General features: G+C 42.5%; 2 protein-coding genes across 2 annotated transcripts; both read left to right on the top strand.

Annotated features, from left to right (window-relative positions):
- Nucleotides 1-4,965: 4,965 nt before the first annotated feature.
- Nucleotides 4,966-6,350, top strand: ucn3l (urocortin 3, like). The gene is made up of 2 exons (XM_063218017.1): nucleotides 4,966-4,982; nucleotides 5,288-6,350. The coding sequence occupies exon 2, from the start codon at nucleotides 5,297-5,299 to the stop codon at nucleotides 5,738-5,740; it is 444 nt and encodes a 147-aa protein (XP_063074087.1). The 5' UTR covers nucleotides 4,966-4,982; nucleotides 5,288-5,296; the 3' UTR covers nucleotides 5,741-6,350.
- A 944-nt stretch (nucleotides 6,351-7,294) lies between these two features.
- Nucleotides 7,295-23,728, top strand: copg2 (COPI coat complex subunit gamma 2). The gene is made up of 23 exons (XM_063217429.1): nucleotides 7,295-7,447; nucleotides 8,134-8,186; nucleotides 8,285-8,365; nucleotides 8,550-8,621; nucleotides 8,786-8,865; nucleotides 9,244-9,319; nucleotides 9,654-9,746; nucleotides 10,380-10,466; nucleotides 10,967-11,124; nucleotides 11,963-12,096; nucleotides 12,419-12,486; nucleotides 13,105-13,293; nucleotides 13,484-13,579; nucleotides 13,829-14,072; nucleotides 14,500-14,575; nucleotides 15,574-15,677; nucleotides 18,468-18,593; nucleotides 19,432-19,500; nucleotides 20,136-20,447; nucleotides 20,866-20,963; nucleotides 21,577-21,715; nucleotides 22,297-22,395; nucleotides 22,871-23,728. Exons 1-23 carry the CDS (start codon nucleotides 7,411-7,413, stop codon nucleotides 22,999-23,001), a joined length of 2,622 nt encoding a protein of 873 aa, XP_063073499.1. The 5' UTR covers nucleotides 7,295-7,410; the 3' UTR covers nucleotides 23,002-23,728.
- Nucleotides 23,729-24,043: the final 315 nt, after the last annotated feature.

Here is a 24,043-nt window from a genome sequence, read left to right as displayed (position 1 = left end):
TCAAAAAGCAAACAGAAGACCATAGGGCTAACATTTATTCCAATACTCCACTCTACAATAACTATGACAGAGAACAGATGCAAAAACAGTCAGTGGTCAGTCTTAGAAATTGCATGTGCACTTGCACAGACTTTATGCACTTGCACCGAGATCTGGCAGGTCTATTTGTACAAGTACTAGTACAGCTGCACTACACCTAGTTGGAATACATCTTTGGTAGTGTAGTCCAAATCTGGGAACTGTTCATTTGTTACCAGATTGGCAGGCATTTCTGGCAAATGCAGATGATAAGAACGGTTTTCATTCCTGTCAGCTGGTAACAAATGGACAGTTCCCAGATGACAGAGATGTCCTCATAACAGCAGATGATTGTGTCTACATGTATGAAATATATAGTATTATTTAGTATGCTTGCCAAAGGCCTCTGCTTGCCGCCAGCAAGCATAGTAATTGTTTTCCAACAGTTTATTTAGTATGCTTGCAGGAAAGCAATCGTTCATCAACAGTTTATTATTATTCTACATTTTTCCATTCACCTATGGGAATCGCCATTCATTAGTACGCCGGCTTTTAATCGTTGCAGCGTTCGAGATAGAGACACGGTTTGAGTCCCAAATTGAACGGCTCGAAAAGGGCTCAGGGTGGTGGATTTTTTGCTGGCCTGCCCCCTTTCATTCGTTCACCAGACTTGTTTTTCCTCAGTTTTCTCTCTGTTTTCCCCCTCATTGAAATTAATGGTAGAATGGTCAAGATGATGATGTCACAAACTGTGGCAGTTACAGTGAGAGGCGACCTGTCCTAGGGCTTTTAACTAGGTATCAACTAGGTCAGTGATTCTCAAAGTGTGGTCCGGGTACCACTAGTGGTCCGCGACAGAGCTCAGGTGGTCCTTGAGGGGATTTCTATTTTTCCAAGACAAGCTAGCAGTAAACTATATTTGTATCATTATTACAAAGCTAAACATAGCTGAAGTTTCGTTTTCACCATAGTAAGAAAAAAGTATGATCTGCATCAAAATGAGCAGTGTCAAATTAGCACCCGACAATCAATTCAATTGACAGGTGGTCCTTGAACATTTTTGGGGGGACTAAGTGGTCCTTGGTCTGAAAAAGTTTGAGAAAGACTGAACTAGGTAAAGGCATTGTCAGAGAGGCCTTGGCTCTGAATACAAACTGTGTGAAGATCATAAGCCAACTCGTACAAATGTTTCAGAGAGAGCAGTTTTAAAATCCCTATGGTGTGACCCCATTCACTTACGAAAAAAAATGTGTGAACAGCTCAGCGCATAGGCCTGAATATGACCATTTTTTGACTGAACCATTTGGCCTAGAAAAGGGATCTCAGCTTTGACATGAAGAGCAGGGTTGTGCCATTTGTGTGTCAATATCATCTGACAACTTGCAAAACTTTTGGAGGTATGACAGAGTAAAAAATAAGGCTGCGCATATTACTCAGCTATTGTCACCTTGAGAATCTTCATTCATACACACACACCAAGGAGGTCTACATTACTTACTGTATCATTGACACACACACATGCAGCCATGTAGAACTTTAGACCTCTGCTGTCACTTGGGCAACCATGGCCTAATATGTTGCTGTGGCCACTCTATACAGTAAGTGGCAGTGGCCTACTGGGTAGGATGTTGGTCCGTCAGAGGGTTGCAGGTTCGAATCCCACCCTTACCTCTCCCTACCCACCCATTGCTGAAAGGCACCTGAATCATCTACACACACACACACACACACACACACACACACACACACACACACACACACACACACACACACACACACACACACACACCTCTCTCTCTCTCTCACAGACAGAAAGACACACACACACACACACACACACACACTCAGACCTCTATCTCTTTCCCTCGTGTTTCTCTGTGTGTATACAACAGCTCTGTGTGTGTGTGTGCATAAGCCGCAAGCATACTAATAGCATTGTCTCTCCGGAAAGTCTTTTTCTTTCATTATTATTATTATTATTATTATTATTATTGATTCATTTTATTCCAGATATAATGTTTTTTTGTGATTTTATTTGTGAATAGAATATGGCTTGATTGAAAAAAAATTGATACTCATGATACTAAATTCATAAACTCAAAGTTGCAAGTTGGGTCCTAAATATCACATAGGCTTTATGCAGCCCTATTTGTGTATAGGTATCCTAGGTATCTTTGTGCTTCAGGGATATTCTGAAAACATCAAGTTGAATGATATCCCAGGCTTTATTTACAATAACTTGTAACAATAAATGATGTTTCAATGCAACTTGGAGGGCATTTCTACCCTTTATCTTAAAAAAACCCTGAATTTTGCTGTCCATGGGCTAAAAGTGTGTTCATGACATAGTGTGTCTTTAATCTGGTAACCAAATACTTAGCTCGCCAGATCCTCCTCTTAATGCTGAGTCCATGCATACCTCATATGTTAAATTTGGTCAAACTAATAAAAAGTTAAAGCAGTTTATATCTTTTAGAGCGCCCCCCGCAGGCCATTTTGTTATCTGTGTGTTTGACACTCGAACCCAAATTGTTCTATAGACCCTAAACTTCAACTTGGAAGTGAAAACCAAACTTTAACACCAATTTGAAATGACTGAGAAAAATTGCACATGCCTCCTACCCCACTACCCCTCGGGTCTCGAACTCGCCACCTCCTAGTCAACGTATCAGTTCAGGCATGGCACTCTGCTAGTTGGTTACAGTGGCAGGTTTTTTTTTCTTTCACTTTTAGGTTTACTTTTGACCTCTCTTGGATTCATAGGTGCCCTTCACCCTGTTGGTTCATAAACTAGAGAAACTAATTTGGAAACATTTCTGCAAGACTGAAACACATACAGCTCCAGGCCACTTTATTAGAATAGCATGAAAAAGTTGATTTATTTCCATAATGCCATCAATAATGTTAAACTGTCATGGATTGTAGATGCATGGCCCAGTTGTTTAACTATTCCAATCATTCAAGTTTTTCTTTTTACATAATTTGGCCTTCCAGCTCAAAAAACCCATGAATTGGGGAATTCGCATCATCAGAATATTGTAATAAAATCCCAATTTTCTTCATCAAAATTCGTTTCTCATCAGTGCACATCAAATCAGTTGAAATTTGGTACTTTCTAACATGCAATGTTCAATACTTGGTTAGGACTATCTCTGTCTTAATAACGGCCATGATGCGTTTAACATTGAAGTCAATGGCAGAAACAGTGCATGGGAGTAATGGAAGCCCAGAAATCCTTGATGCTTTGCCGTCAACTGTTCTTGTATGTTGACCTGGTGTCCCACACTTCACTCTTCAATATACCTGTAGATACCCATGCTACGTTTTGGTGTTAACTCACCAGTTTAATTCTAACTCACCAGAAATAAAACCCCATTCATTTTCAATGGGGTTTCATTTCTGGTGATTTAGAATTAAACTGGTGAGTTAGCGCCAAAACGTGGCATGGAAATCTACAGGGTATATTGAAGAGTGAAGTGTGGGGCACCAGGTCAGCAAACAAGAACAGCTGACAGCAAAGCATCAAGGATATCTGGCCTTCCATTACTGATTTGATGTGCACTGATGTGAAACGAATTTTGATTAAGAAAATTGTGATTTTATTAAATATTCTAATGATGCGAATTCCCCAATTCATGTTTTTTTTTGAGCTGGAAGACCAAAATATGTAAAAATAAACAATTTCATGATTGGAATAGTTTAAAAAAACTGGGCCATGAATCTATAATCCATGACAGTTTAACATTATTGATGGAATTATGGAAATAAATCAACTTTTTCATGCTATTCTAGTGGCCTGGAGCTGTACTAACTGTTGCTCTAATACATACAGTACATTGCTAAACATAAGTGGAGAGCCCACATCTCACAAACTCTCCCAATTTGTTGGTGTCCCCATCTCCTGTGACAGACAAGCATCCTGGCTGTCACCTTCTGAGTCACCCCGCTTATGTAACGTCAAACCATAATGGCCCCTCTCTCAGGCGGTGGGAATGCGTCGTCGTCCCAACGTGGCCTGCATATGTCTTGTCAGCAGGGGGCTCTACCGTTGGCAGTCTGTTCCCCAGATTAGGAAGCAGCAGGCGTTCTGTGCAACATGTTATTTCCAGAGGACATGCATGCCACCACACAAACACACCAACAACTAACTTCGGCCGGGATAGGGATCAGTGAATAATACGTTATGAACAATATTAATTAAGACACATCAGTTTTCCCATACAATATGAGTAAGAAACCGCATCCACCCGCCGTTCAACTCTGAGAGAGCATCACTGCATTTGTTTGTACATCAGTCCGAACTGTTCCTTACTTAAATGCAAATAGGAATAGTTATCTTTGCACTAGAATGATGCGGGATCATTTTAAGGCAAGTGTAAGTAAATTTGGCTCTGCAAAGTTGAATCAGTATAGTCCAACTTTCTCAGCTGCTTCTCTCTCTTTGACTCTAAGTAAATTACTGTCTTTAATAATCAAATTATGCGTTTTAAAGTGTCATGCAAGTGTGCGTAAATGGATTACGCCCATTTGATTCAATGCAAAGCCCAGTGTAGAGGTTCCGTTACCATGCGTAAGGCGCTGTCCAATGTGCTATTTTTAGCGCAACCAATACTTTTTTCGCATGCATTTGCTTACGCCCTTGAACTAACTGCATTCTGAACACAAGATTTTATAAGTATAGCTTGTCTTTGTTAACTACTTTTTGCTGGGCACACACACCTCACCACCGTCTTTCCTTATTGGGAGTTTGCCAATAGCCTATGACGTTTGTGGTGGCGCACGGGTGCCTTGGAATTGAACAGTACTAAATGGTTGCCCACCGACACAGGTTGGTAAATACACTTCAGAAACACGCCTGAAAGCAGAATAGCGTGTAAGTTTGGGATCCATCACTTATTGCTGTATTGCTGCATCTGAACATTTTTCACCTGTTCACGTTTTGCCACGAGAATAGCATATCCAAGGTAAGTTGGTTCATTTTTCTTCAGAATATGTTTAATTACAAAACGATCAACGTGAAGAGATTTTTGTATTGGAAGCATACATTGGCCAACTGGGTGGATACTCGCAGCTTATACACCGTACGGGAAAAAAATAAATCTATTGTGCATGTTCTCATTGGCGCAGTGCTGATTGTCATTTTACGCACGTACTCGTTAGTGTTAATTCTTTAACATTTTTGTCTAACATTTGTTTTCTCCTCTGTTTTCATGTTGTGGTATGTAAAATAACTGCCAAGCCTAACACCCAATATTATTTTAACCCACAGGAAAGCACAATGCCTCTCATGAGGACAGTTCTTCTTCTGGCTGTTCTTTGCGCGCCCTCTTCAAGTCTGTGCTTCCGACTGTATGAGACCGATTCTAACTTTCTGTGCAGCAATGAGGTTCTCTCCGGACCCAAGACCAGCGACCAGCCCAACAATGTACTTTTGGAGGGAAGGGGATTCCTCTTCGGCTCGGGAGAGACCGTCGAATCCGCAGAGTCCCGCGAAAAAAGGACATACCCGGCACCTAACTACAGGTTCCTCAGCCAAACGCAACTGAGGAGCAAGATGTACAGAAACAGCGCGAAGGGCAACCGACGCAGCAAGGTTACCTTATCTCTTGATGTACCTACCAACATCATGAACATCCTCTTCGACATTGCCAAAGCCAAAAACCTGCGCGCCAAGGCGGCAGACAACGCGCGCTTGATGGCACAGATTGGAAAGAGGAAGTGAATGCTTAGTTATCCAGTGACTTTTGAAGGTAGTTCATGTATTAGTTATTGTGCCATTTTTTTGTATCCTGAAGAAAGATCCACAGGTTTTGCCTCATTGACAAGCGTTATCCTACGGTGGCAATATCTCGTCTGATAAATGTTTTGCGTAAAAATCTCCATGTGCGTAAAGGAAAAGTGGATTGGTAAATGACGCCTAATTTGACATAAACGGACATGAGCCCATTCAGTCCTTGCTTGCAATATTGCATTTGCTACAGTTATGAAGAACAATAGACTACTAGTAACACTTCTGTCCTCTCACCTAGGATTGGAAATTATATCATATGAATAACTATAATATTACATCAAATGTTATTGTGGGTTGATAAAAACCCGCTACGTAGTTTGCTTTGTTTTGGTGAACACAGATAAAATGTATAGAGTGGCATCAAATAAAAAAAACTCCTAATGTTTTCCCCCCTACTGCTTTGATCATGCGCAGCCTTTACAAAGTTGCATTAACACTGTACAGCTAATGCAATTTATTTCATTTTATACTGTATTATTTTACCGCATTGTAAACCACACAGAAAGCTATCGCAGTTATCCTACTGCAGTTCATCTTAAGGATGGAATCAACATGAGTTTTGTTTTTTGTTTTGTTCTTTGTATTTTTTATTATTATTATTATTCAGTTGATGGTGACATGTGCAATATGATCAAAGTTAAGTAAAATGAGTGCATGGTGAAAATAATAATAAAAATATTTTTATACTTGGAAGGACCACTTATTTTACTTTATAAATAAAGGCATAAAGAAACATCCTTTCATGTTATCATTTCATTTCCATTTATCATATGCTACTTGTCTAGCCTATACCACCTATACCGGCAACGCTTTGACATATTTCAGAAAGTTCAGGCTATGCATTACGCACAGGAAGACTGCATTTACACTATTATCTCAAAGCCTAGACTATTATGAGGATGAGGGCTTAGATTTGAATGAAAATATTCAGACTTGCAGAAGTCCATTTCGAACATCGAAACGTCAGTTGTGTGTACTTTACCTGTGTGTGTGTGTGTGTGTGTGTGGGGGGGGGTAGAGAGACTGCAGTAGCGTATCATGCGCCCCACCGGACTGGTGGAAATTGGGAATTATGGGAACTAGGATGAGGGAGTAAAAGCCCGAAACAAGTTATTGTCATGACGGCACAATGCGCACTGTCCAGTCAGGTTAGGAGTGGAGAGGCGCATCTTCAACAGGGCAGGCGTTTGGGGCACCCAAGTCCCTGGATGGTGAATAACAGCTCATACTTTGCCGCAGAAGTGGCCATTTTCTTTCATATGTTCACTCCTTTTAAATTTCGCTGGGACCACCTAGCTGAACCGAGTTGCCTCTGCTCTGAGTGGACCTCCAACTGGTCTCAAGTATGGCTCTGGACCAAGTGCTAAAAGTGATGACTAAAATCCCTGCGCGTTACCCTCGCTGCCCAGGGTGTGGCGCTAAAGCACAGCGAACAACCGAGCGGATGAAGAAGAAATGACGTTGGCTGCAGGGCGTCGTGACGTGGATTCCGTCGACGTGTAGCAAAAATCTAGCTGCTCCAGCTGACTACGTGGAAGTCGAGACCTATGGTCTGAAGGGGTTTACACGAACGTAGATCGCTACTCAAAACATTCCGCATAATGATTAAGAAATTTGACAAAAAGGATGAGGAGTCAGGTAAGTTATTGTGCTACTGTATTTGTTTGGGTTGTTGAATATCAACGCACAGCTGCAGCCATCTAGCTACGTGTGCATGCTAGCTGTCTTCCAAGTTAGTGCCGAAAACAACCGAACAGGCCTCGGTCATTCATTATTTGTTTAAAAAACAACATGACTGTGCAAGATATTCACAATTTCTACAATATGTATTATTACGTTCTGCAGTGTGCGTTAACGTGGGTTTGTTTGTGGTTAGCTGAACTAAACATCAATTATACGTTGGAAGGCAACGTCAGTTAGCAGCCTAGCATAGCTTAATTGTTAATAAGCTAGATTGTCCTGATGAATACGAATATTTTTTCCCCTTTGCATAATATTGAGCAATGTGGCATGGAATGGAAAACCCGTAGTCCTAACACACAATGTCAAGAAATTCACTATTTGCTTGACTGGCGTACAGTCACTACCAACAACACGGAAGTCTGAATCAAATAGCCAAGTTTGCTAAGTGTAGTGATGCAGAGGTTATGATGGCAAGTTGTCAACATGGCTCAAATATCTTGATTAGTTGGAGATTTTCGTCGCATTACATACTTTACTTACTCCTCCAGTTGTATGTAAACAGTCGCCATATAGGCTACTATGCGCTGTCAGTTATGTGTTGTCATTTGCCTGTCACTTACATGCTGCTAATTTTCCTGTAGGAAGTGGCTCCAATCCATTTCAGCACTTGGAGAAGAGTGCAGTGTTGCAGGAGGTACGTTCAAAGGGATCTTTGCACATACTTGTTTTAATGGCTATTTAATGTTAACGTCTGTTCAGTATAACAGAAATATGGCTTATTATTCCTTGTAGGCTCGTATTTTCAACGAGACTCCCATCAACCCAAGGAGATGCCTGCACATTCTCACCAAAATCATCTACCTCCTCAACCAGGTCGGGACAGATGTTTTTTTTTCCCTCTTGTACAACGTTAGACATATTGGTGCTGCATTGCAGAGATGAAGTACTTTGCAGCTTGTTACACATTTAAATCGATTATGATATATAGCTGTAGTACCGCTTTGATGTTTAAAAATAATGGATTTGGTGTGAAACATTTGCCTGCATGTCTGTGTAGGGGGAGCACTTTGGAACTACCGAGGCCACTGAGGCATTCTTCGCCATGACAAGGCTCTTCCAGTCCAACGATGTAAGCTTCCTGTCTTTCGAAACAACCCTATTTCCTTCAAATGTTTCATTTAAATACTTACGATCAAGTAATCAATTAAATTGCAAACAGTATTGTTGATTATTCCTACTTGTTCTTTGTCATATTTCTTACTGCACAAGCTTAACGTTTTTGTCCCCATCCAGCAAACACTGAGGAGGATGTGCTACCTGACAATCAAGGAGATGGCCAACATCTCTGAGGATGTCATCATTGTCACCAGCAGGTCAGGAACTTTTATTGTTATGCCGATTTCTGTTTATACTAGCACTCAGTTTGGTAACACTTGGTAGTACTTTTTTAGCATATTTACTACATGAACATCATGCAATAGTTACCCTGAATGATAACTGGTGCCGGACGACGCAATATAATTGTTATTTATAAACACAGTTTGTTACTTATGTGGTATGGATGCTGCAATCAGTCAAGTATTCAGTCTTGATTTGCACAATATCCCAACTTCAAAGTTGACTACTTAGTGCTTTGCATTCACACAGTGTGTGTGTGTGTGTGTGTGTGTGTGTGTGTGTGTGTGTGTGTGTGTGTGTGTGTGTGTGTGTGTGTGTGTGTGTGTGTGTGTGTGTGTGTGTGTGTGTTTCAGTCTGACCAAGGACATGACTGGGAAGGAGGATGTGTACAGGGGGCCTGCCATCAGGGCTCTCTGCAGGATCACTGATGTGAGTACAACGTGCTGCTACACATTCACACAAGCACTAGGCAATGCCGTTGAAAGAGCTGGTTATCAAGTGTGCAAAGAATCACAAGTTCTTGTATTGTGTTTGCGTTACTCTTTTTTTTTTACATGTACGTGTATATAAAAAAAGAGTAAAGCAAACACAAGACAAGAACAAGTCTGTATATAGTTTTAGTAGCGTTTCATAAGCACAAAATGGGTTAAAATAACTAATGTCTGTTATGATGCACCAACACACCAATAGACAACAGAATGTGGCATTTGATGAGGCAGTTCATGTGAATGCGCTTGTGTTTGCCCCCTCTACTCTCCAATAGACCACCATGCTGCAGGGCATTGAGAGGTACATGAAGCAGGCTATTGTGGACAAGGTGTCCAGCGTCTCCAGCTCAGCACTGGTCTCCTCTCTGGTACGTTGTTGTTTGCATAAAGATTGGTATTTCATACTTCAGACAACAATTAATTTGTCTCCTCCTGTTGTATGTTTTTCTCTGTCGTCCGTTGTTATTGTAGTCTGGACTCTCGTCTTACACAGTACTGGTCAGGTTTTGGTAATTTGACTTTGACATGGCCATTCTGACAGCCGAAATTAATGTGCATTTTCTGTATTTCTTCATTAGTTAGTAAAATGTTAAATGCAAAACAGGTCCAGTAATAATGTAACAAGTTACAGTTGTAATAATGAAGTAATTAAGTTATACATAGATAAAAATGATACATACATTTATCTTTTAATCATTTAACATTTAGAAAAATAATCTAGGCTAAAAACAGGAAGATAAGAAGACTAAGTGTACAAGACACAGTACAGTACAGTACAGTACAGTACAGGGCAGTCCAGTTGGTCAGGTTATCAAATGTTGTTGGAAAGACTGTGTGTGTGTGTGTGTGTGTGTGTGTGTGTGTGTGTGTGTGTGTGTGTGTGTGTGTGTGTGTGTGTGTGTGTGTGTGTGTGTGTGCGTGTGTGTGTGTGTGTGTGTGTGCGTGCGTGCGTGCGTGCTAGTCTTGCCTATGGTTGCTAACAGTTAAATGTAAATCCACAGCACATGGTGAAGCAGAGCTATGACGTGGTGAAGCGCTGGGTCAACGAAGCTCAGGAAGCAGCCTCCAGCGACAACATCATGGTCCAGGTAAGAGCATCTCCTCAAACTGCTAGTGTTGCAGTAGCATCAATTTGCAATCTTCGCCACTGCTGCCTGGCTTGTAACGCGAGAGACACACAGCAGGCGAAACGAGAGAGGCAAAATTCAATGTTCCATTCTGACAGGTCAACTGTAATCAGGTCGCCACGGTGAAACAAATGGTATGAAACAGATATGATGATTTGATTGGCCGCCACAGGCGAAATTCACTCCTCATTTGCATAATATTAAACTTGGTCGAATAATTTCGCTTCGCTTCGTTCCTGTTTGCTTGCCTTCGACTCCCTTGCATCTATGTGTTCCTAGCGTAAGAGGAGTCGTTAAGATTCATTAGTTGGCCACACACACACACACACACTCACACTCACACTCACACTCACACTCACACACACACGTACATAAATACACACACACACACACACACACAGTTGTGGTCCTTATTAAACTTTGTGTCCTTGCTTGATGTGATCTCTGCTTGTGCCCCATAGTACCACGCCCTAGGCCTCCTGTACCACCTGAGGAAGAATGATCGGCTGGCCGTCTCCAAGATGCTGAACAAGTTCACCAAGTCGGGACTCAAGTCCCCCTTCGCCTACTGCATGCTCATCCGCATTGCCAGCAAGCTCCTGGAGGAGAGTGAGGGAGGGTGCGTATACTATTCTGCCCTACAAAGGCAATGTTCAGCAACTACACTAACATTGAAACTGGGAAAAAAAGGTCTTCAAAGCCTGTTAAAACGATTAAGTTGGATATTGTAGTCACTGCAGACTTAAGATGTTTTTTGGTCTTTTACAACTTTATTGATGATGGACAGGAAGTGAATGGGGAGAGGGATGGGGAAGGGTCGGCAAATGACCCGAGCCGGGAATCGAACCCAGGTTGGCCGCATGGTAGACGAGTGCCCTACCGGTTGGCCACAGCAGGGCCAGCTACTGCAGATTTAACATAGCAATATCTCTAAATCGGGACACATTTGGACCATTAGACTGTCATTTGGACCATAAGGAGATGTAATGAAGACCATTTTCAGCATAAACTGAATTTTGACAAAATATGTATGGCAGTATGCATGCAGTTAGATGATTCATTGTATGATGATCTGTGTGTACGTGCATGAATACAAATCGGAGTTTGAATCAAGTGAGGCAGTTAAACTTCTTTTACTTTCTTTTTTTTTGAGTTCTTGAAAAATGTAACCTGTAGCGATTACATGGCGATTTACTTGATACACTAACATAGCAGGTGCGTTTGATGTGGATGGCTAGATTGTGACTCATCTCCATGCATAACGCTCTTAACGTTTATAGTGTAGCAACTACATAGTAATTACTTGATAGTATCAAGTTGATACACTCACATGTCACATAATTTATGTATAGCAATTGCATAATAATTACTTGATGCTCAAACATATCACATACATTGGATGTGTATTGCTTGATTGTGATTCTCATCTCCATGCATGTGTGTTTGATGGTTTCCAGCCACGACAGTCCTCTGTTTGACTTCATTGAGAGCTGCCTGAGGAACAAGCATGAGATGGTGGTGTATGAGGCCGCCTCTGCCATCGTGCACATGCCAAACTGCACTGCCAGGGAGCTGGCACCCGCTGTGTCAGGTAAGGGATGAGCATCTTCTTTTTTTGCTTCTCATCCATCCTTTTCCTCTTTGCATTTTGCCTACCCTCCTCCTCCTCATCTTCCTCCTCCTGATGACCTATCCCTCAGTTAGGATTTATTTTGCCCACATTTTCACTTTTGCACTGCACATGATGATGATGATACGTTTTTATTCAATTTCTGCAGATGAGAATGACAAGTATGCAGTGATTGCTTGCTTTACATTAGTGACATTACCTCAGCCTTCCATAATTTCCCCCTTCACCAATGTTGAAGAGCAGTACCTGATATGATGACCCTTCTCTCTCCCTTTCTCCTCAGTGCTCCAGCTCTTCTGCAGTTCTCCCAAGGCTGCTCTGCGATACGCGGCAGTCAGGACCCTCAACAAAGTACGTCCTCATCCATATTTTATGAATCTATTTGATATATGGATATGGATACCTACTTGCTTGTTTAATGCACAAGTCGCAGGAAGTGCATGCACAATTAATGACAACACTGAAGTATTTTTTTTTTCTTAAGACATAAGAGAAATAAGGTGGAGACAATAATTTAAAACTAAGACTTGCCTTCTGTTTGTATTACTTTGTACTGGAAAGCTGCTTGATTCCAGTCCACATAAGCCTTATACCAAGGAGATTAATTGGTTGGATCAGGTCTTAGTAGGTTAGTGGTGCGCACATCCAAGACGCAGGTGCATGACAAAAGGCCAGAACACTGTAGAAACAAAGATGAATGTCCGCACACTGCTCGCGTGTTGCTTTTTTATTTTTTTGAAGTGAGCACTTTCGAGCTAGTCGCTCTTAGACTAGCGACTAGCTCGAAAGCGCTCACTTGAAAAAAATAAAAAAGCAACACAGAAGCAGTGTGCGGACATTCATCTTTGTTTCTATATTGAATCAGGTCTTACCAATATTTGATACTTTTCAGATATCTATGAAGTTTTGCCACATCTGCTTGTCATGATAGGGAAAACATTCTCTGCATGTCTTGATTGTGTCCACCAGGTGGCGATGAAGCACCCGTCTGCGGTGACGGCGTGCAACCTTGACCTGGAGAACCTGATCACAGACTCCAACCGCAGCATCGCCACGCTGGCCATCACCACGCTGCTCAAGACCGGCAGCGAGAGCAGCGTCGACCGCCTCATGAAGCAAATCTCATCCTTCGTCTCCGAAATCTCAGACGAGTTCAAGGTGAGACGGCGCCCTTGCTCTTCTACAATCCTGCACTACTGCACTGTATACACATATTCTCTCATTGTCTACTGTTTGCTCGGAAATCCATAATTTTGCAGTCTTTTCCGGCATCCTTTGAACACCTGAACAATGTGGGCTGTGCATACTGATTTTAAGATGTGTGTGCGTGTGCGTGTGTGTGTTGCAGGTGGTGGTGGTCCAGGCCATCAGTGCTCTGTGCCAGAAGTATCCTCGCAAGCACAGCGTCATGATGAACTTCCTCTCCAACATGCTGCGAGATGATGTAAGACTTAGCACGCATCTGTGTTTGTGTGTACAAGCGCAGCACACAGACAGACAAAAAAATGCACACACTCCCTCAAGCAGTATGGTCGTCAGGGGGTACAAACAGGTCAGTTGTCCCGAGCTGAGGAAGAGAGGGGGCCCAGAATTAGGGCCTACTTACATTGTGCACAAAAAAAGACTTGAAGTGTGCAGATTGTCTCCTTTTTTGTAAAAATAATGTTTAACGAATAAAGCGTTTCCTCGGCAGGGTGGCTTTGAGTACAAGCGCGCCATCGTGGACTGCATCATCAGCATCATCGAGGAGAACCCTGAGAGCAAGGAGACGGGGCTGGCGCACCTGTGCGAGTTCATCGAGGACTGCGAGCATACGGTGCTGGCCACCAAGATCCTGCACCTGCTGGGCAAGGAGGGGCCCCGCACCCCCACACCCTCCAAGTACATCCGCTTCATCTTCAACCGCGTGGTGCTGGAGAGCGAAGCAGTACGCGCTGGTAAGAGACATATTCATAGTTATTCACACTTAAACACACAACCCTACATCCTCCCAAGTACAAGTACACACTCCTCACATACCACATCCAGTGCTATGCAAAAGTAGTTTCCCCCTTACTGACTTTTTTCCCTATTAATTGCATCTTTGTCATAAGCATTTTAGATCAGAAACTGAAGTGGTTGCTAGAAATAAATCTCAAGTAAACGCAAAAAGCATTGTCAATTTTAATTACGGTATAAAGGGAAACAAAGATATCTGAACCTATATGGCTTCATTATTTAACTAGGGGGGGATTACTTTTTCACACAGGCTCATGCAAGTTCAGATTGCCTTTTAACAACTAAAATAATCACAGAAAAACTGTATTGTGTGTGTCTGTGTGTGTGTGTGTGTCTGTGTCTGTGTGTTTTTTTTTTTAACTCCAGCTGCTGTAAGTGCCCTGGCCAAATTCGGTGCCCAGAATGACGACCTGTTGCCTAGCGTGCTGGTGCTCATGCAGAGGTGAGGAACTGAATCTCTCACTCCACTGACTCATCCTCAATCCCCTATGCACTTTTACACTTTCAACATCAACTCCAGACATCGCGTCATCATGGTCTACATCAGGGCTATTCAAATAGCGGCCCTGGGGCCAGATGCGGCCCTTGGACAGCAAGGTTCTGCCCCCCCACAAGCCCCTTCAAATACAGAATCGTTTTTTGGAATTTAGAGATAAAAGTATGGGCTCCGTTATCATGCTGAAACGGGACACGGGATGTTAAAATGCACAAAATTGCATCAAAGAAATGCAAAATTAAAAAAATATAATTGAATACCCCTGGTCTACATTGTCTGCCTGGTGTCAGATGTGTTAATAGTTCACAACAGGTAGCTTGGTTCCAACTTCCTACCAGACCACTGTGTGTTTGAGCTTTGGAGCCCCCTGGTGGTGCTCAATACACATGAAGTAGTAGTGGAACTACAGTAAAGGTCAGGCAAGAGCCAGGCATCACAACAGTAGCAACTTGGATAGGATGTAAGCTGTGTCTTATTTGTGTTAGTAGACGTGTGTGTGTGTGTGTGTGAAACAGTCCACCTGATTTCAGAAAATGTCTCATATATATTTCAGCCCTGGTAAAATATGAGAGTACATAGGATTTTTTCTCTATGTGTTTGCATTGCCTAATAGCCATATTAAGCATAGCAATGCACCAAACAAAACATCATCAAATGGACTTGTACTTTAAAAAAATAATAATGTTAAGTTCACCACCAGAGTGAAAAAAACGTCTCTTTAATTCCGTCCAGTGATCACTTGTGGCTTGATGCTCATGGTTTTGTCCACTTCCATAGATTATTCTAAGCTATACTACTAATAATAATAAATCTAAGTACTGAACGCACTGAGAAGAAAATTATACACATCCATGTTTAATACATAGAAAAACTACGAATATGTGAAAATCCAAAAAGGGTGGACTGTTCCTTTAATATGAGTCTGTGTTTGCCTGTCTCTGCAGGTGCATGATGGACAGTGATGACGAGGTGCGAGACCGTGCCACTTTCTACATGAACGTGCTGCAGCAGAAACAGAAGGCCCTGAACGCCGCATACATCTTCAACGGTGAGCCCCCATCACAACTCTGTTGTGTGACATTTGTCATTGCGCACACATCATTTTTGACTCTACACAGGCGTGAGATTTACATACAGCCAGGTGGTGGTGGTGTGTCACCCTTCACTGTGTCACATTGAACAATTAGCTAGGGGTGGGCGATATGGGCAAAAATAAAAATCTCGATAAGTTTTAGAATTTTCACGATAACGATAATTTGACGATAATTTCCAAAAACAGCAGGGCCCATTCAGAAACGCGGGGGGGGGGGGGATTTGTATGGGAATTTGGCAGGGCAGGGCAAGTAAAGCAGATCATTTGTAGGCCTATGTAGCCTAAACTGCATGTTAACAAGAGGTCTGCATAAATGATGGCATGTCTACACTAGGCTACATCACAAAGCATGGCAGTATAACAGCTACACATTTATGCTGTCTATTATTTGTGCATGATTCCAGACTAATTTCAATTCTGCACTGGAGGTAGTAGTGCTGCATTTGTGTTGTAACTGGGGAGGGACAGAGAGTTGGGAGAAATGCTGTGCTGAAGAGCTTTTGAATTTAATAACATGCATATGCTCTGGTCTGTAAAGTAATACTTCATCACTTGGCATGACAACATATCCATGTAAATAACAAATAGTTTTATAATGTATTGCTTATGATTCTGTTAGATGACAGCCATTTTTGACTGGAAACAGTGCATGGATAGGAAACTAGGGCAGCTGCAAATTGCATGTGTTGAATTTCACACATTGTAATTTAACTCACTGCGCCAGTCTAACTTAACAGTACTTGTCCACCTGAGCAGTTATGCCATCTAAACATGTAGGTGGGTGTTTGAGTCGTGAGTAACAGCCACTAATAGTTGTAGAGAACAACATTGCTTAGCCTAGTTCGCTAACTAGCATGCTAACTAGCGATTTCTCAGACCAGAGACAAAGCTATTTATCTTCCTAACTATTTGGCTTTCCATAATCACAGATGGCTGCTAATTAAAGCACATAGTTTCAAAACGCCCTCAGCATCATGCAATGGCTGGTTTAATGGTTGAATTCCTCATGTAAATCCATCATTTGGATAACAGCAACTCTCCTTCACTGCCCAGCAGCAGCAGCGCTGCACGAGTGACACTGAAATCTCTCTCTCCCTGTCTGGCAAAACGCTGCAGCCCGCCCCCCTCAGCACTGTCTGCTCATTGGTTGAGAGGGGTCTGGCTGCAGGCTTGCAGCCGGGTCAGTGGTGACGTCACCACTGAACTGCGGGACAGAGTCGACGTCACACGTGAGCCACACGAGAGTCTGTGGGCCGGCCCACAAGACCGCGACATTAAGCTAAAATGTAAACAATCCGATCCTCGGTCTCGTCTTTTGAAATTCAGACTTTAAATTGAGAAGACATGTTTTCAACACGTAGGCCTATAATGTTGCTTAATGTCGAATGTTATGTTTTGTGGTCTGTGTCCCCGCTCTGCGCATGTGCAACACAATTCGTGGAGTAGTCGCCCTTCAGTTTGCTATTAAGGCTTTCGCTGAAAGGCTGTCTGTACTCTGTAACATTTGTTTTGTTCGAGTAGCCTAGGTTATATGGCATTTTTCGTGGTTTATTGATACACCACGTAATGTTATAACTGTAGTGTGTGCCGGGAAAGAAACGAAAGGCCAACTAACAGAGTATCACGTGGAACATTAAAACAGGCCAACACCTCTTTGCTGGTGGTTGAAATTTGGAAGGCAACACCATGAAAGTGGTGTCGTAGCTCAGCGAGTTAACCTCGTGATTTTCTTTTCTTTGGGATAGCGATGAAGTGGACGATGTGGCAGGTTCGCGTCCCGAGGGGGACGAGTTGTGTTATCATACTTCTGCCACATTCCTAACATTATAATGTTGCCGGTGGTGTATGGAAAATATCTAGACCAGAGCCATTTCCTTGGGTAAATTAAAGTTAAAGATTAACGACACATGACGTGGCCTTCTGTCAAAGATAGCCGAGGCCTTTTTTTTCTTTTTCTGAAAGACGATGTAGGCATAGGCCTACATAAGAAAATAATAATAATAATAATAATAATAATAATAATAATAATAATAATAATAAAAACACATTGTGTGCAGTGCAAGCTTGCTATCTCAGTTGCCAAAGTAACACAACTCCCCCTCGGGGACGCGAACCTGCCACATCGTCCACTTCATCGCGTGTGACGTCGACAATGTCCCAGAGCAGGTCAGTGGTGAGTCACCACTGACCCGGCTGCAAGCCTGCAGCCAGTCATTATAGCATTGGTTCACAGACTTTATTCTCCAGTTCACAACAACATTACTATTGGCTGAAAGGCTTGGCTGTCGTCGCTGTCTGAATGAGTCCTGTCACAGCGCTTTTGTTGATTTTAGCGACTTCATAAAAATATCTCGATATTGCAAAATTACTCATCGTCAAATCAACATTTACGATAATTTCACAGACGGTATATATCGCCCACCCTTACAATTAGCACATCTTTCAAAAAAGCTGCGTAGTATCTAGTCTCGTGTTATCATTTTTAGATGCGTCCTACCATCTCTATAAGAGGGTCTGTCCGTCCGTCTGAAATGAATTCTTAATTGTAATTCCCTCCTGTGTCCACGTGGCGGCAGAGTTTGACGGACGCATCTTTTGTCTGCCTGTCGGACTTGTTCAATGCTGTCTGTGTCTGTCTTTTTATGTGTATTGCCATGAAATTTAACTCTTTTCATCCTGGCAGTATCTGTGCCTGTCTTTGTTTTCGTGTATTGCCTTCAAATGTAAGTCTTTGTTTCCTTGCAGGGCTGTCTGTGTCCGTACCAGGCCTGGAGAAGTCTCTGCACCAGTACACACTAGACCCCACGGAGAAGCCATTCGACATGAAGACCGTCCCTCTCGCAACCCAGCCAATCACAGAGCAGAAAACAGGTACGCCCGCCTGCCCTAACAGACAATTCATATTGTTGTAGTTTTTCAAGGTATCACATCAATGTCGAGGAGGTTTTATTTCTTAGTGTGGATTTTGTCAACATTGGCCCTCTGCTAAATTGTTAATTTGCTTTTATTGGTGTCCTCAAAGTGTGGCCGTGTCCCAATGTCTAGTGTGTGTCCTTCCAAGTGTATCAGCCTTCGTAATCACGGCCAGAGATTGGATACTGTTTGGTGAACTCAGCGGAGTATCTAATCACTGGGCGTGACTGATTAGGCTGACGCACTTCCAAGGCTCATACACTTGACATTGGGAAATAGTGAGTGTGTGCACATCCTGTGTGGCCATCACCAGTAAAAGAAATTGCCTTTTGCTGGCATTGGGGGGAAAAACCCACAAGGATCAGGCATGTGGCCTTTAAAGAGCCTTTGAAATAAATGATAGAAGTCTGCAACACTGTTAATGCTCCCACTCCCAGTGATTTATTTGCACGACGTTTCGGACCTTCGTCCTTTTTCAAGTGCAACTGGTTGCACTTGAAAAAGGACGAAGGTCCGAAATGTCGTGCAAATAAATCACTGGGAGCATTAACAGTGTTGCGGACTTCTATCATTTATTTCAGATACTCTATTTTGTCCAGCACCTGTACCACTGATGTGCACGCATTCTCTACCTTCTTTAAAGAGCCTTGGCAAGCAGGCTGTCTTAAGCCTTTCATGCGTTGAGTGGTAATTGCCCCCAGCCATCTTCAAATGGACGTTTGCCAAAATATTTTCAGTGGTAAGTACAGCACAGTACATGTCCTCCTAACGTCCTTTGGCTTTGTGTGTTTTCTAGAAATTGCACCGATTGCTACAAGCAAGCTCCCAGAGAAGCTGGCTCCCTCAAGACAAGACATCTACCAAGGTTTGCTCCCTCTCTCAAACTGCATAAGCCCTTCCAAATAAAATAGTTTTCGGTTTATGAAGTCATTTCCTTTGTCAATGGCAGTACAGTGATGAAAAGGAAAAGGTCCCATAATGCACATTACAAGATAATGTCCACTTAAACTCTCCCGACTCTTCCACCTGTTATTGCTTTGTTTAAAAGCATGTGATAAATGTAATGTATATATAAGCCCCCCTTCCTCTAATTCCTCCACCTCTGCAACACGGCAACTGTCAGCCATCCTCAAGCTCCAGGGCCTGGAAGTCACTTGCATAAAAGTCTCTGCTAAATGTAACTTAATGTAATGTTACTGTATTTACCTCTTCCTGCTTCATCCACCCCCCTCTCTGCAACAGAGCAACTGTCGGCCATCCTTTAAGTTCCAGGGCCTGGAAGTCATTTTGGATAAAAGTGTCTGATAAATGCAATCTAATGTAATTGACCTCTTATTGTAATTCGCCCTCTCCTAAATTCCTCCAGAGCAACTGTCAGCCATCCTTACGTTCCAGAATCCAGGGTCGGACGGGAAGTCACTTTGGATAAAAGTGTCTGATAAATGTAATCTAATGTATTTGACCTCTAATTGTAATTCGCCCTCTCCTAAATCCCTCCAGAGCAACTGTCGGCCATCCCGGAGTTCCAGGGCCTGGGTCCGCTGTTCAAGTCGTCGGAGCCGGTGCAGCTGACGGAGGCGGAGACGGAGTACGTGGTGCGCTGCATCAAGCACACCTTCGGCGGCCACATGGTCTTCCAGTTCGACTGCACCAACACGCTCAACGACCAGCTGCTGCAGCGCGTGCTGGTGCAGATGGAACCCTCGGAGGCCTACGAGGTGCTGCACTACATCCCCGCCGCCAGCCTCCCCTACAGCCAGCCCGGCTCCTGCTACACGCTCGTACGCCTGCCCGAGGACGACCCCACCTCAGGTCAGGACTCTGTGTGTGTGTGTGTGTGTGTGTGTGTGTGTGTGTGTGTGTGTGTGTGTGTGTGTGTGTGTGTGTGTGTGTGGGGAAGAACTGTTACTGATTTTGGATATGGTTTGGTTCTGTCTAAGGTCAATTCTCTTTATTGTTTGACCTTTTCAGTGCAACACATTAGACTGGAAGTTGGCTGAACACCTTTCTGCCTTTTCACTACATTTAGTGACTCATATGCCTCTGTATTTATAGAAAGTAAAGTTGGACAATGAGCTGTTCAAGTGCCCACTTTGTGGTCGCTTAGTATTTACCCTCGTAAGGCAGTTTAGTAAACCTTTTTATTTTTTAATAACTTTAATAATTTATTTCATGATTATTCTCTCTCCATATGAATTGACCTTTCTCTATCTGTGTGTTCTCTCCGTAGTTTCCTGCACATACAGCTGTACGATGAAGTACCTGGTGCGTGACTGTGACCCCAACACAGGAGAGCCAGATGACGACGGTTACGACGACGAATATGTGGTATGTATGCCAAAACCCTGCACAGACCACCTCTGAGCTCAACAGACTAGCAGCACAACTCATGTTGTTGGTCAACATCAGAATATCTAGAAAGAAACCTTAAACTATTCTGGATTTTTTATTTACTTAACCCATTTTAGCCTATGCCCTCTTTGGGAAAGGATGCCCTCTGCCTATTAAATCCTAAATATTTCAGTCTCCAAAGCTAGGACCCTCATTTCGCATTAGAATGTGTTCATTCAGCCCTTACAAACACACATTTTTAATTACAAAAATCCCCTCAAATCTCAAGAGCCTGAATGCAGCGTATGTGTCTCCAGGCTAAAGTGAAAAACTTAGTAAACTTAAAGTAAACTTAAGTAAACTTAAAGTAAACTTAAGTAAACTTAAAGCATGAAATTCTGTGGTTTCTTTATACATGAAGTGAAACATTTCAAATTGCCTTTGCTTTTCATTTTGATGACTGCAAACAGGAAATGAAAACACTGAATAATACACTATGCTGGTCAGTCTGTCCATCAATCGCTTGAAAGCCGGTTTGTTTGTTTGCTTTTTTGAGTGCTAACATGCGACTTATGTCTGACTTTATTCTTGTCTGTTTTTTGCCTGCTAGTTGGAGGACCTGGAAGTCACAGTAGCGGACCACATCCAGAAGGTCCTGAAGCCCAACTTTGGTGCCGCCTGGGAAGAGGTCGGCGATGACTTTGAGAAAGAGGAGACCTTCGCGCTGGCCTCCGTACGAACATTGGAAGGTAAGAAGCATGCACGCACGCACACACACGCAGTCAACCACACACACGGTCAACCCCAAGATGTTGGATTGGAGCCCTTGACGCCAGGTTGTCATCACTATATATTAGAAAATTATGGGTGTCGTCATTTATGACTATTATCAAGAGATAATACTCTCTTTGCCCAATTTTCATGGGTTCTGATGTTTTCATAGTGTGGTAATGTGCGGAAAAGTAAACAAAATGTTTTGTTGTATGAACTTGTCCTACTATGTAATTTGTGGCGGATGGAAAAGAAAAGCTTTTCCTTGAAATATTACACAGTGCTTTTGATTTGTGAAGCTTTATATAAGCTTTATTCAGACAGGACTAGTTTCATGGGGGACCTGGGGTATAGTAATAAGTAACAATAACTAGGAAATTAGTCCCGTCCAAACACGAGTTCTATGGTAGAAATCAGATTACCCCATGAACATACATAAAACTAATCCCCTTTCAACACTTCTGGCTTTTGTTGCCGTCTTGGAGAATTGTACCTCCAGAGCTAACAGTGTGTATGTGTGTGTGCATGTGTATGTGTCTCTTTCTCTCTTTTCCCACAGAGGCTGTGAACAATATAATTAGTTTCCTGGGCATGCAGCCATGCGAACGTTCCGACAAAGTCCCAGAGAACAAGAACTCCCACGTGCTGTTCCTCGCCGGTAAGGCAGCCCACCCATATCTATCACCAAACTCCTTTCCATCCTCGTCGTTTCCAGTGCATGGTTTTTATTTTCAGTGCAGATATTATGCAGGACTCCTGCTGCTGCCAAGTGTTAGATTATTCTGTTAGACTACATTTGTTTTTGAAAGTACCGGTATGCTGTGCAGTTCTAAGCCAGTGCATTGCATGAAAATTGCAATTGAAATTTTCTACACTTTGTGTTTCTTGTATATTTTTATATATAATGGCAATGTGAACCTGTCTTGTCCAAAATGAAAGATTCAGTGACCTGCTGTGTGACTGATAAATATGCTCAGTCAGGGCTGATGATCATCATAATTTGCCTGAATTTAATCACAAATCAATTCGACAGCCTAGTTTCAAATTCTCTATTAAGGGATAAAGAGGGGCTCCCAAAGTTTGAAATGTGTGTTTAAGTTTCCGTGCATTTCTAACTTGATTCTTTTTCCCAGGTGTGTTCCGCGGGGGTCACGATGTGCTTGTGCGCGCTCGCCTGGCGCTGGCGGATGGCGTGACCATGCAGGTGACCGTGAGGAGCGGAGACGAGAACGCTGTAGATGTCATCCTGGCCTCTGTCGGCTAGACAACCAGACCACGCATCGCCACACTAGACCAGACGTCTGAACTAGCCAGAGGACTAACGCTTTTATGTTTTCTTCCCCTATCAAGAGAGGGAAATCTTCAGTCTGTTATTTTTCTAAGGACTCTCCATCTACCATCGTCACTACCCTCTCAGATCCTTTTTTCCTCTCCCTTCTCTCTATCCACGGCCCATTATTTCAGTGCTATGTACCACAAATGGAGAAGCAATGATGGAACAGAAAAGGAAAGAAACCATCAAGTCAATCTCAAACAGAAACACGCTTGTGTGTGGCCTACAGTCGTTTTCAATGCCTCACAAATGATGTACATGTTGCCTTTCTGTGGGCTCTGTCATGTCGCCTGTGCTGTGTATCCTGGATTCCTATTCGCTATACAGATTGTGGTCGTCAATGTGGGCTCTAAAGCCGCTGCATTTTCTTATATATTAACACAAATAAATGATGAAAAAGGAGTTATATAAATCAAATGGGTTTGGATGTCTTCTTTTGACTCCTTCCATAGACCAGCGGGTCTCTGGTTGTTCATTATTACAAGGCTCAACATATCTAAAGTTGTCCTTTTTATAAACTGTACATTTGAATTTGCTGCTCATAAAACCTGTAGTGTGAGATGACCCATGACAGAAGGATGTTGGGAGTAAGCAGTTTGTAAAACACTTAGGGCTGCAACAATTAGGCTACTAATCGTCAACTATAAAATATGTCTACAAGAATTTCCATTGTCGACTAATTGTTTCATTTAATTCAGTGCTTTTTTACTTACTTTACTGATGCTTTATTACTTTATTGAAACCTAAAATTGCCCAGCATGAATTGGAGGTTGTATCTTGGAGTAAATGAGCTTCTATCATGATTTAAAGCTCATTGTGAGCTGAAAGAAATGTTTCACTTCCCTGAGCTAGAGGCCGGGAAGGTTTGTCAGAGGTTGGAGCAGGACTTTTTTTTTTTCTTGATTAATCGTGACTAATCATGACTAGATCTATCGATTAGTCGACTATTAAAGTAATCGTTAGTTGCAGCCCT

Source organism: Engraulis encrasicolus, chromosome 15, assembly GCF_034702125.1.
Source record: "Engraulis encrasicolus isolate BLACKSEA-1 chromosome 15, IST_EnEncr_1.0, whole genome shotgun sequence".
In the NCBI taxonomy this organism is placed as follows: Eukaryota; Metazoa; Chordata; class Actinopteri; order Clupeiformes; family Engraulidae; genus Engraulis; species Engraulis encrasicolus.
The sequence above is the reverse complement of the archived record's forward strand: the minus strand, read 5'-3'. Positions and strand labels throughout refer to the sequence as shown.